The sequence below is a fragment of the Wyeomyia smithii genome, chromosome 3, assembly GCF_029784165.1.
Source record: "Wyeomyia smithii strain HCP4-BCI-WySm-NY-G18 chromosome 3, ASM2978416v1, whole genome shotgun sequence".
In the NCBI taxonomy this organism is placed as follows: domain Eukaryota; kingdom Metazoa; phylum Arthropoda; class Insecta; order Diptera; family Culicidae; genus Wyeomyia; species Wyeomyia smithii.
In genome coordinates, this window is record NC_073696.1 from 111,889,796 (window position 1) to 111,902,112 (window position 12,317).

General features: G+C 43.8%; 1 protein-coding gene across 1 annotated transcript in view; it reads right to left on the minus strand.

Moving 5' to 3' along the window:
• Nucleotides 1-4,252: 4,252 nt before the first annotated feature.
• Nucleotides 4,253-12,317, minus strand: part of LOC129727267 (apolipophorins) — a 33,458-nt gene continuing 25,393 nt past the window's right edge. Inside the window, exons 18-26 of the mRNA XM_055684925.1 lie at nucleotides 11,788-12,288; nucleotides 11,394-11,729; nucleotides 8,089-8,257; nucleotides 7,300-8,015; nucleotides 7,101-7,242; nucleotides 6,230-7,047; nucleotides 6,096-6,173; nucleotides 5,457-6,034; nucleotides 4,253-5,388 (exon numbers count right to left, since the gene is read on the minus strand). Coding sequence (XP_055540900.1) covers nucleotides 4,413-5,388; nucleotides 5,457-6,034; nucleotides 6,096-6,173; nucleotides 6,230-7,047; nucleotides 7,101-7,242; nucleotides 7,300-8,015; nucleotides 8,089-8,257; nucleotides 11,394-11,729; nucleotides 11,788-12,288 — 4,314 coding nt within the window. The 3' untranslated portion in view covers nucleotides 4,253-4,412. The remainder of the gene's footprint in view (nucleotides 5,389-5,456; nucleotides 6,035-6,095; nucleotides 6,174-6,229; nucleotides 7,048-7,100; nucleotides 7,243-7,299; nucleotides 8,016-8,088; nucleotides 8,258-11,393; nucleotides 11,730-11,787; nucleotides 12,289-12,317) is intronic.

Sequence of the window (12,317 nt, forward strand, 5' to 3'; positions counted from 1 at the left end):
TACCACTTCGTCGTCATTCTCTGCTAGATCTCTGTTATAGTGCTCGTCGCACTACTGCTTCCATATATAAATGATCTCTCACTTGTTCGCGAAAAGGTTGCCGTTCAGGTTTCGGCACATGTCGGCTTGCGACACATGGTTTTTGAAGGAACTGTTTAGCTTCTTGTAGAACGTTCGTGTGTCATTTGCGATCTCTTCGCGACCTCGATCTTCCTGCTGACGCTTCTTTTCTGTCCAGGTAACACCAGTTAAATGTATTAGTCTTTCAGCTGGCAGTCTATTGTGATCGTATGACTTGTGGAGGCGAGAGATAGAGACTTGTGAGGGCCAGAGCTAAGTTTGGGCTCATTTTGACAACTCGCATTCCTACACGCAAAACTTTTCCTTATTACTTTAAAAGCAATAGCGCAAAATTACCTTTTAGGTAACAAATCCATTACTTAAAAAGCAATAAAATTCTTCCCCAGTTAAGTAACAACACATACTGTCATATATTTAGCACGTGTTATGAGAGTACGACTATCTAATACTGGTCGTTTCAACCACATGCAACGTTTTTTTTTGTCGAAAAATGCTCCCTTTCCACCTCAAGTCAAAAAAAAAAAACACACCGTCGCATAAGTTGCACATGTTACAAGTTTTTTCAATCTCCAATTCATCCGGTGGGCGTGTATTAGTTCGCTCGTTGTATGCATACGGAGTAGCGAAAAAATATGACAAGAGCTGCCAAGCAACATTTTCCCCGTCATAGAGTATGCAAACGTTGATGATTTCAAAGACTTGAAATGCGCCTTAAAATGACATCACGATCTGTAAACTGCGTTAGAGAAAAATAAAAACATTCGCTTTCTTGCAAGCTATTTACAGCACAGATTCATTGGTTCATGGAAACTCATTTGGACCTGTTTGAATATACAAAACTCGTGCCCATCCAGAACAATATTCGCAACTTCGGCAACTCTGGTCAGACAGTATTACATATTTCCATTTCAAGTAAACACTGGAGGACGAAACGAAAGTGTTTCTAATTGGACATTTGAGGTTGGCGGTTGAGATTCTGATTATGTGTGGATGGAGGGAGACAAAAATGAACAAGTTCGTTGCATCAATACAAATGCAGCGAGTGAAGTCTTGCCAACACATGCATTGCGGTGCTTGGCTGCATGTTCTCCTGCAGAAATACATACAAGCGTGTGGCCGTCATAATTTTCATTACTTTTTGTTTGTTACTTTTTGTGTATAATGCGCAGTCATAAGACACGAAAAGAAATAAAAAATTGCCCAAAAGTAATCAAATGTTCCCCGGTTGCGTTGGGTGTAGTTTCGTATGAATAAATTCGAACTATCGAATGCCCCTTAAGGTGGAACGGTGTTGAAGCCACGAATGGCCGACTTTGAGCCACCACTTCGAATTTGCAAAGAAAAAGACTCGGTAATAGTTTAAGCGTGTAATCAAATTCGTGTTGAAGCCACAAATGGCCGATTTTGAGCCACCACTTCGAGTTTGCAAAGACAAAAGACTCGATAATAGTTTATGCGTGCAATATGTGCAACTTGGAGCGGGAAAAGGTGCTCTCAGGCTCAAACGCGTTAAACTTCTTCAGGAAGGGGATCTAGAAGGACACTTACGAATCCTTAAAGATTGTCAACTGAACAACTTAGTAACAATGTATGAAGACTGGATGGAATCCAAGACTAACTTCAATATTCCCTTCTAAGTGATTGAATCCTCTCGCAGCGAATGGGAAGAAGGAGGTCCTAAAACTCGCCGAGGATCCCTCACAAGCGAAAAACATGGGTGACATGAAGAGATGGTAAAGCGCAGGTACGATTATTGGCGCGATAATTTAGACGCGGTCAATGTCTCAGGGCAAGGAGGAATGACCTGCTATAGCCACAACGCTCACTTCATTGCGATCTGTGAACATTTATGAACCGAGAAGACAAGTAAATCAAGAGCACAAGAAACCAAGAGAAAGTAAAAAGTGTGTGGCTAGAGTGAACAGCAGGTGAGGCACTCTCCTTGCCCCTTAACAATTGCTTCATCGTCAGTTAGTTCATCAGGTAAAATCCGACGCATGTTCCCCAGAACCCCGCTGTATTATATTAAAAACCGTCGAGAACACCGAGAAATTTTATAAACCGAGAAAACAAGTAAACCTAGAGCTGTCGATACTTACATGCGTCACCTGTCAAAACCATTTTTTTGCTTGATGTGGTGAAGCAAACATAAAATAGCGTTTTTATAGGGAACGCAATAACTATTTCCGAGTTTTGTGCCTTTGAAAATTCGAAGTGGTGGCTCAAAGTCGGCCATTTGTGGCTTCAACACAGTTTCACCTTAAAGGATCATCGACTCAACTACAGGGTGTTTGATAAGTTCGAATACACATGAGAAATGTGCTAAAAATGAAGATACAAGGTATTCTTTTTTGAGTTGATTTTTATTGAGGCAATGTCTATTGAGAACCTCTACTACATATTAGCTTGAGACGTTTTTCAAAAGAATCGCTCGTGGCACGCTCCTGGTCCATCAGCATCTCATCCCAGATCATGGAAATGAGCTTAAATTGATCCATAGTGCTCACTTTGTGTTCGCTCTGCTTGGCCAGCATGTACGACCTCCGTGTGCGCTGACAGCCAAAAGTGTGCGAATCTAAACATATAAAAATGCAGCTCTGTCTGTCTGTCTGATCCATATAGGCTTGGAAACCACTGAACCGATCGGCGTGAAGTTTCGTATATAGGGGTTTTAGGGGCCGGGAAAGGTGACTAAGATAGTTCGAGACCTCTCCCTCTTCTGGAAGGGAGGGGCTCCATACAAATGAAACAAACATTTCTGCACATCGCGAGAACTAACCAAGTAAATGGAACCAAATTTAGCGTGTGGATGTTTTTAGATGTAACAAATATGTCCATGTTGGTTCGACACCCTCCCTCTTCTGGAAAGGAGGGGTACCCTACAAATGAAACACAAATTTCTACACATCTCGAGAATCAATCAAGTAAATGCAACCATTTGATATGTTGAGGTTTTTGAGAGCAAGAAAAAGTTTCATGGTGGTTCGTCACCTCTCCCTCTTTTTGAAGAGATGAAACCAAATATAATCCCAGCTGGTCTCGAGGTACGATGCTGGCCTAACAAGCCAGTCGTCGAAGGTTCGAGTCTCGGCTCGGGAGAGACTGTCAGTGTCAGTAGGATCGTAGCACTAGCCCCGCAATTGTCCTGTACACTTAACAGTAAGCTGCGAAGTCTGTGTATAATAAACAGAAGGTCGAGTTCCGATACGGAATGTAGCACCAAGGCTTTGCTAAATGACCAAATAACACCCAATATGCTGTTGTTGTTGAGAATGACGCTCAGGGGCCAGAAATCGTTTCCAAATGTCATTTTCAAATCCAATTTTGAACTGTAAAATGGCAACTTCTGGGAAACAGCCGAAAATAACCGAATACCACTACATATGGATATTACCGTAAACGAAATGATGTATAGAAGCCAAGCATTGACCCTGGACACCATTTTGAATTCGCAGATGACCACTTTTAGTTTCTGGATGTTTTCGAAAATAACTGAATACCACCCAATATGGGTATTTCCGAAATAGAGGTGATGTACGAAAGCCAAAAGTCGAGGATGTTGCCACTCCGATAAAACCAATCATTCCAAACGATATAAACAAATCGCAAGGAATCAATGAATTTGCAATGTTTGAAATTATTAAATTAAACACAAAAATAGGCATGACGAAGTTTGCCGGGTCAGCTAGTATTCTATAAAGTATCGTATACTGGAACGGGCATCGGACTGTTTTGGTAATTTTTTTACAGCAGTCCAGCCAAAGCAAACCGCTGCCAAAGTAGTCCGATACCTTATTTAAAGTATTTTTTCGTCCCTCCGCAACCATCGCAATCCATCTCGAAACAATTGTTTTCCGCTGGTTGTTCTCGCGAGTAAGGGAGTACACGCGAGTAAAAGAGTAGGCGCGAGTGTGTACATATGATCTCTGCAGCGAATGTGAGCAAGGAATAGAGTGCGAAAGAACGAGAAATAGCTTGAATGGAGAATACCCCAGTGTGTGATATCGGTAGCAACGAAAACCTCACTAGAGGTTTTGAATGATGTTTATGAGTGAGACTAACAACACTGTGCGCACCTACACAACGTTGAAAAGTTGTAATCGAGCTTTTTGAACACCCTGTAGAATGAAAAGTGACAGTTTTAGCAAGCTTAACACACATTCATTTAATCGTTGAATAATTCAAATCGATTTCACTCAACAGGTAAACATGGTTGCAGATATGATGTTTGTTGATAAGAAATGGGTTTTTTTAATACATTTATTTGAATTGTTGTTTTGTTTAAAACACGATAGACATTAATTTCCAATGAAATTAAACTAAACGGACACTCAAAGCAGCTCGTCATCCTCCTCCCAGTCCCAGTCATGGTCCGGCTGCAGCACCGACAGAAGTTCGTCCTCCGTCATGCGCTCTTGATCTAAGCTAAACGCCGAAGGATAAGTACACGGCAAACAGAGCATGTAGGAAACGCCCGTGTTGTGACCCGTACACTCGCAGGTCTGGCACGATACTGATGAAGCAGTTTGAGCAACGCGCTTTGTGAAAACGGTGATGAATTTTTTCGTCAAATTACGTCGCTCGGGACGAAGTTTGCGTCCACTAAAAACGGACCCATCAGTTTCGAGCGCCAGTGCCGCACAGCTACCTAGTGTAGCCTTTGGCATTCGAACTTGCTTGCGCAAGTGTGGGTCTCCGACAAGTTCCTTGATGTCCTTCTTGGTGTATGCCTTCTCCCGGTCCATGCCGAAGAACATTTGCGATACTCTGGATTTATCAGATTCGATATCGTGATCGGCAAGAATGTGCAGTTTGATGCCGTTTTCAAGCAAAAGTTGTAACAATGACGAGTAGTCAAGCTTCATGCTAGAGCTAGCACATTTGGAGCACGGTAGCAGGATAAACGTTTTAGTTGCTCCTGGTCTGAATACCAATTTAGAAGCCATGATGATCGCATCAAAAATGTCATTGTTAGTACCGTCTCCCGTGACAATGTGGTTGAAGAATGGCTCGATAAACTCGTGTGATACAAATACGTTATCGTTGACTATTACACTACGCGGTTTGTCAAAGGGTGATACGCCACCGAAACTAAGCACTGAGAAACGATTGTTTGTAATATTACGCTCCAACAGTTCCTTATGTAAAGATTGCATCATAGTGATAATGCTCTTCGCTGTGGTTATGTTTTTATTGCATTGCTTCGCTTCAACGATAAACACGATGTCGGCTGTTTGAGGTACTTCTTCGTCCTTCATAGAAACGAAAGTACCTTCCGGAACGTACGAACCATTCATGAGTTTACAACTGTGAATAAATTAAAAAAACTTTTACTGAAATTTCTAGGAAAAAGACGTATCAATGCAATGGCTTACTTAATGCATGAGTCAGGAACTCGTAGAGGTACATCCTCCAGAGAACAGGCTTCCATGTAGGCTAAAGCTGCCGTGCACGCTCCGTTATTTGATGGTTCATTGGACTTACTGCCGAGATTAAGTCCCAAATCCAAACACATCTCGTAGAAAGGATTAGTATCTACCACCGGGAAGCAAGACGCGAAGTACGAATGTTTATGTTGGAAAAACGATTCACAAAGTTGACTTAGTTCGTGTGAAACAGCGAGGTAATTTTGGGTATGATTTGTGGCATTCACTTCCACTTCGCAGCCTGGTAGTTTCCAGCTGTTGATGAACTGCTTGTTGGAAGAAGTATACTTTTGTTCGGATGTCAGATAATCATCGAATACTTCATTGTTCATAGTTCCCAAAATGCCAGCCGTTTTTCCAAAGTACCACCCACTCAGATCAAACGAACAAAGGTGATACTCTAAGCTGCAGGTCAGTTTGAAACCCTTGAGAGACTGTATTGCTAGAAGATCTGTTTCACGGTACACTACGGTGTCCTCGATTTGAGCGGGAAGAGCAGTTGTTACATTGCGATTAATTCTCACCGACTGGAATGCAGAAATTAATAAGTTTTCTTCTTTCTAATAAAAATGTTGAGTCCTCTATTACCATATCGGAAATGTCAATTTCTAACAATTGATTTTCAGTTAGTAGTACGATTTTTTGAGAAGCTTTTCCATCTTGCATCTGAAAACAGCAAATCGATTAGTAGGCAAAAGATAGTAATAATATTGTTTGATTACCGTTGGTTCCAACAAGAGTGTGAACGTTTTGTTGTAAAAATCGTGCGCTAATACGTACGAGCATTGATTGATTCCGCTATCTAGCCTTTGATCACGCAATTCCATGGAAACGAAGCGCTTGTCGAACGACATGTAGTGCCTCGAGCCTACGAGTAGAGAGTTTGCTTTGAACGGCGGTAACCACAACTTGGTGTCAGCGTATGGCCTCATCGCGCAGTAAAGAGTCCAAAGAGTGGTATTGCTGCCAGCGAAGAAATCTTGTACATCGGTAATAAATTTGTATTCCGGGATTTCATCGAACTTAGGAGTCTCGTTGAAGGCATGCCACGACATTGGCAGTTTCTGCTCGAGCTCTAAAATGCCCTGATCAGGATCGAAAATAAATTTGGTTTTCGCCTCACGGTATTGGTTCTCAGCCTGTAACGCAGTTTGAGCATATCTTGTGAGTTTGTGCCTAACCATGCGCCATAGCTGATGAAGCCGTTTCTCTAGTTGAAACTCTTCCGCTAGCCATTCGGCCTTGGAGCGAACTTCGTTCACGCGTTGAAGGATAAACTGAACGTATTCCAGATTTTGCAGCTGTTTGATCTCTTCCCACAACTCGGACATTACTTGCTGCAACTCACGACCAAACGGAACCAATCGGAAAAATTTCTCCTGCACAAATCTGACCACAATTGAGCCGTACTTTTTGGCGTTAGTTATGATGTCATTGTGGATAAGATCCTTGTACAAAGTATCCAAGTCTTGGGTGAAATTCGAAACTTTTGTGAAATAGGGTGACTCAGCTATTTCTTGTGTTTTATTATACAGGAAAGCTGCAAGAAGTGGAATAAGAAAATGGTTTCTTCAAGAACAAGTTACTACTCACAGAAAACTTCATGGCCCACGTGCCATGTCATGGATTCCGCATAATGCGCCAGTTTGATAACCGATGGTTCAATGTTTTGCAACATGCGTTGCCAATAAGAAGTGATCGTCTCCGTAAGCTTATTCCATATTTCTTGAACATTCTGCAGAAATTAACGAAAATTCTATTGAATGATTTTGTTCTTGTAAATGACACATACCTTTATAAACTGAAGATGAAGATCTTTGATAAATTTATCATAACGAGCCACCGAAGTTTCCAACACTTCAGATAAGTACTGCATGGAGTCCCCTTGTAGAATGCGTCCAAATACGTCCACAACTCGTTGGTATGAAGCCTTGATGGTTTCCATCAACCAGGTCAGTGACTTCTTCAGGGCCTGACCTGATTCACCCATAACTTGCCAGAACTCAGTTAAAATCTTGGGGAACGACGTTAGTTTGTTTTTAATGGCTAGTTCGTCAAGCACTGTTATGGTGAAATTAATAACCGAACGCACGTAGAAATCGTCGGCAACATACGACTCGTTCAGGAACCGTCGTAGGTTCTCTAGATCATCCTGGATAACATTCAAGCCCGAAACATCTTCCAGGAATCCATCGATGAAAGGATGTGCCGAGTCCCAAATGCCATTGACGGAGTCTTTAGACTCCAGATAGATTTGCTTGACCCAGAACTCCAGTGATTCGGTAAACGAATTGTGTAGGGATGTGAAATAGTTTCGCGCCAGGTTACGCAAATCGTTACGAATTTCGGGCCGCCAGTGAAGTTTACTGGTAACAAGCCGAGAGTGGTTCATTTTCGCATAGAAGGCCACATCAACCTCTCGCAGGGTGTCGTAATCGCGCCAAAAATCGAAGTAAGCGCTGCGGGAGTCCGGTATGATTCCGTACATGTATACGTTTTCAGAAGCATCTATGATGTGTTGATAGAGTAATTAGGTGCAGGGTTGTTGAGACTGAATGATGTAAAAGATTGGAATACTTACCAGCTGTCATGTTGATTTTCATTTGGACTAGTTTATTGTCGATGTCAATGAAAAAGAATCCTGCGGACTCCAAATCTGGACCATCCAGAAAACTTCCATTTACCATATATAGTGGATAACTTCCAGATGCCTTACCCCACATGCGGTATTTACTGTGGGATGTTATTTTCTGAGGAAAGAACGCTAATTTATTACATTCGCTAGACAGAGGAGCTAGCGACTATCGCCTCCTTGAAAATGCAACTTGTTTAGAAGAAATACACGTAAAAAAGGATTAAAAATAAAAAACACGTTTCTTTGCATGTCTCAATCAGTCTTCGCAGGTTGGGTTCCAGTGAAGACAATTTTGGTGTATAGCTGAGGATACGTAGGTTTCGATTGATAATATGCAGAATAATCTAACATTTGGAGTGCGTACCAGCAGTACACCCGTACTAGTTGGCATAATATAAATCGCAGTGTGGTCCATAGCATAATGCCCAGCAACTCCTATCCCTACCTCCAAGTGGTACCGACTGGGATACGAGCAACCAAGGAAAGATTGATGAACCGGTGGGAACTTGGTTGTATGCTGACAAAGAAGGGGGAGTTGTTCTCCTTGAAGAGCAGCTTGCCTGAGCGTCTGTTTTTCAGGTTAGGGGCGGCTTAAACAGCGACTGATCCGGAGCGGACCGCTGAACTATGAAAAGCGGTGTCTCGCCCGCTACACCCAAGATGGCAGCCCCGTCGCGAGAATAGGCAGCCCGGGTAATGCAGCATGCTGAAATAAACGTACTACGAACAATCCAGAGAATGTTACGAATCGGAACAATCGTTATAGTCCTAGCCCTAGGTACACGAAAAAGGACAACGATTGGAAACTTGGCAATTGGAATGTTGGGACTCTGCTCGAACCGGCACGCGCGGGCTTCTTGGCTAGACAGCTACGAAAAGCGAAAGTGGAGGTAGTAGCCATACAAGAGGTGCGTTGGCCTAGAAGCGGAGTACGCGATTTCCGGGCGACAGAGCGGAACGGGTCATCGGTTTGGTACTACTAAGAAACCAAACGAAGCGTTTCATTAGTTTTATGCGCATTGAGGATCAAGGGCAGATTCTACAATTACAGCCTTATCGACGTGTACGCGCCGACAAACGATAAAACCGATGACGTAAAGGAGGAGTTTTATGAGCTCCTTGAGAAAACGTATGGAGAGTGCCCACAACAGGACATAAAGATCTTCATCGGAGATATGAACGCACAAGACGGGCGAGAGGAGTTCTTTCTCCCCGTCATTTATAGGTTTATAGGGAAAGCCTTTACACTACCACCAACGACAACGGATAGCGGTTAGTGAGCTTCGCCGCGGCCAGGGGAATGGCCATCTGCAGTGCCCATTTCGCAGATCTGATCATTCGGGAGCACTCCTGGAGAGACCCCAATGGAGAGGCCTGCTCCCAGATGGACTAAACGCTGATCGACGGCCAGAACTTTTCAGACGTCATAGATGTACGGTCCTTTCGAGGGCCAAACATCGACTCGGATCACTATCTGGCTATAGGGAAGATTCCCGGCTAGTTGTCCAACGTATTTAAATCGGGATCGGCGAGAAAGATACGTCTGGACATCCAGAGGTTATCAGCGGAAGGAGTTGTTGCAGAGTATACTCGAAAAGTTGATAGACGGATCGGTGAACCAACTGGAATGGACGTGACCGAGCAGTGGAAGCACATCCATGATGCGGTCAGCGAAACAGCGCGTGAAGTGATAAGCATGACAACGGGAACCACGCCTAGTGGGTGTTTTGAAGTTGAGTGTCTAGAGGTGACGGAAGAGAAGAACCGGACCTACACCACGCCAGTAGCAGCTAATCGTGTGACGCGTCAAATGCGCGAGTAATAACGGGAGGCAAGAGTTGCAGAAAAGAGGCTTTACCGCCGTAAGAAACGTGAGCACTACGATTGCGTCTTCGCGGAGGCGGAGAGTTGCTTCATCAGGCACGGCACGAGGAGATTCTATAGAACGATTAACGGAATCAGGAACCGGAACTTGCCAGTATCTGCCATGAGTAATGATAAGGAAAGGAACCTGATTACCGATAAGTCGCAGGTGGCCAGGCTTTTGAAGCAGCATTTTGAAGTGGTGTTGAACGGTGAGGAAGGTATGAGAGTCGTCGGGGGGAATAGGGTAGAAATTTGGGAGGACGGCTGTGGATTCACCAACATTAGGCGAGGTGAAGAATGCTTGCAAAGAGCTTAAGAACCACAAAGCCGCCGGGAAGGACGGCTTACCGGCCGAACTTTTCAAAGTCGGGAGCGAGCGGCTGTGTAGTGCAATTCACCAGATTATCCTAAGGATATGGCCTGAGGAACAACTACCTACGGACTGGTTGAAGGACTCATATGCGCAATCTACAAGACGGGACATAGACATAGAGTGTAGTAATTAATGGCTCTCAGAATGGAAGCTGCGAGAATTGGACTCACCATAAACACTGCCAAGACAAAGTTCACGGTGGCTGGCAGAGAGCGTGGTGGTTTGGCGGATGTTGGTGCTGCGGTAGAGATGGATGAAGATACTTTCGAAGTGGACGACCAATTTGTTTATCTTGGTACTCTCGTGACATGTGTCAAATAGGTGAGCCGCGAGATGAAGAGACCGATTGCGGCAGCGAATAGGGCTTATTACGGACTGCGTAGCCAGCATAGGTCCCGTAGCCTACAGATCCGTACAAAATTTGCGCTAAATATAGGACTCTGATCCTCCCGGTGTGGCGCTCTACGGACGGACATGAATCGTGGACATGGAAGGAGGCCGATCGACGAGCGCTTGGGGTCTTCGAGCGTAGAATCCTGCTATCAATAATCGGAGACAAACTAAAAAAAGGGAGTTGTGACGCAGGCCATGAATCACGAGCTGTATGAATTATACACACGCTGATATTGTCAAGCTGATGAAACACAGCTGGTTACAGTGAACTGGCCACGTAGCACGGATGGCGGATGAGCGACCGGCAAAGATAGTATTTAGCCGAGGACCGGATAGAGGCCGACTACTTCGAGGCAGCCCTCGCTCGCGCTGGATGTGTGCTGTCGACAAGGATGCCAGAGCAGCGGGTGTAAAGGAGACTGGAGAGAAGCAGCCCGAGACCGAGTTTTGTGGAGGCGTATTCTGGATTCGGCATAGGATCTCAACGATCTGTCGCCATAAAAGTAAAGTAAGTCCCTATCTATCCTTAAGCTTGTTGGAAAAGTTACATCAGACGCTTAATCGTTTAAGTTGTTTGATTATTAAGACGCCTGCTCAATGTTAAACTATTCATACTAACCTCCAAAATGAGTTCCTTCTGTTTCACATCCACCTTTCCGATGACGTAGCCATCCATTCGAGAGAGATACCCGCGTTTGTAGTATGACCTTGAGTCGAGCTCGTACAAACCCAACCGTAGTCCCACAGAACCCTGTGAATTTAGGTCCAGATCGGATGCTTCATGCAAACCAGATAATATGTACGAGTAATTTCGATACCCAACCGCAGACGTCAGATCCTTTGCATTAAAACCAAGCGATATGTGATGATTTGAGGCTTGTGTGTATTCAATGTCCAGATTGGTTTTGATGAAATTTTGATCGTCTGCGTAATAGCTTCCTGTCATCGTTATGTCCTGAAAAAAATTGTACATTATGTTTTCTTTTGACTCCAATAAATTCGTTTTATCATACTCGTTCAAACGTTGGATGTCCCAGTAATACAGTAACCGTTTGCTTGGAGAATACACCCACTGAATCGTCGGTCCATTTAACAGCTCCTTTGATGCGTGGATCAGCGACGTCCTTGTCGTTTGTTTTGTTTGGAGTATATTGCAAAGAAATTTCCGAGTCGAACGAATTGTCTGTCACTGCATACCACCCTTCGGCAGTGAGATTTCTTCGTGGGTAGGATATTTTCAGTTTAAATTTCTGAGGAACCTTTTCCGTCTTTGAAAGGTTCGTCAGGTGGAAATCGTAAGCAATCCATTGTTTCGGAGATAGTTGCAGCCTTGATTTCTGCTTCGTTGTGTCGCCATCTCCGTCGAAATCAGCCGACAATACAACGGTTCGGTTTGGATGGATTGCCGTTATGACGTATTCCCGACCGGTGTCTCGGGTCGTTACCTGTAGTTCTCCAGTTATGTTGAATTTATTTTGGTTGCGCAACTCGAACACTTCGGCACGTTTGATATCCTGAAAGAAATTTACATTTGTGAGTGTCA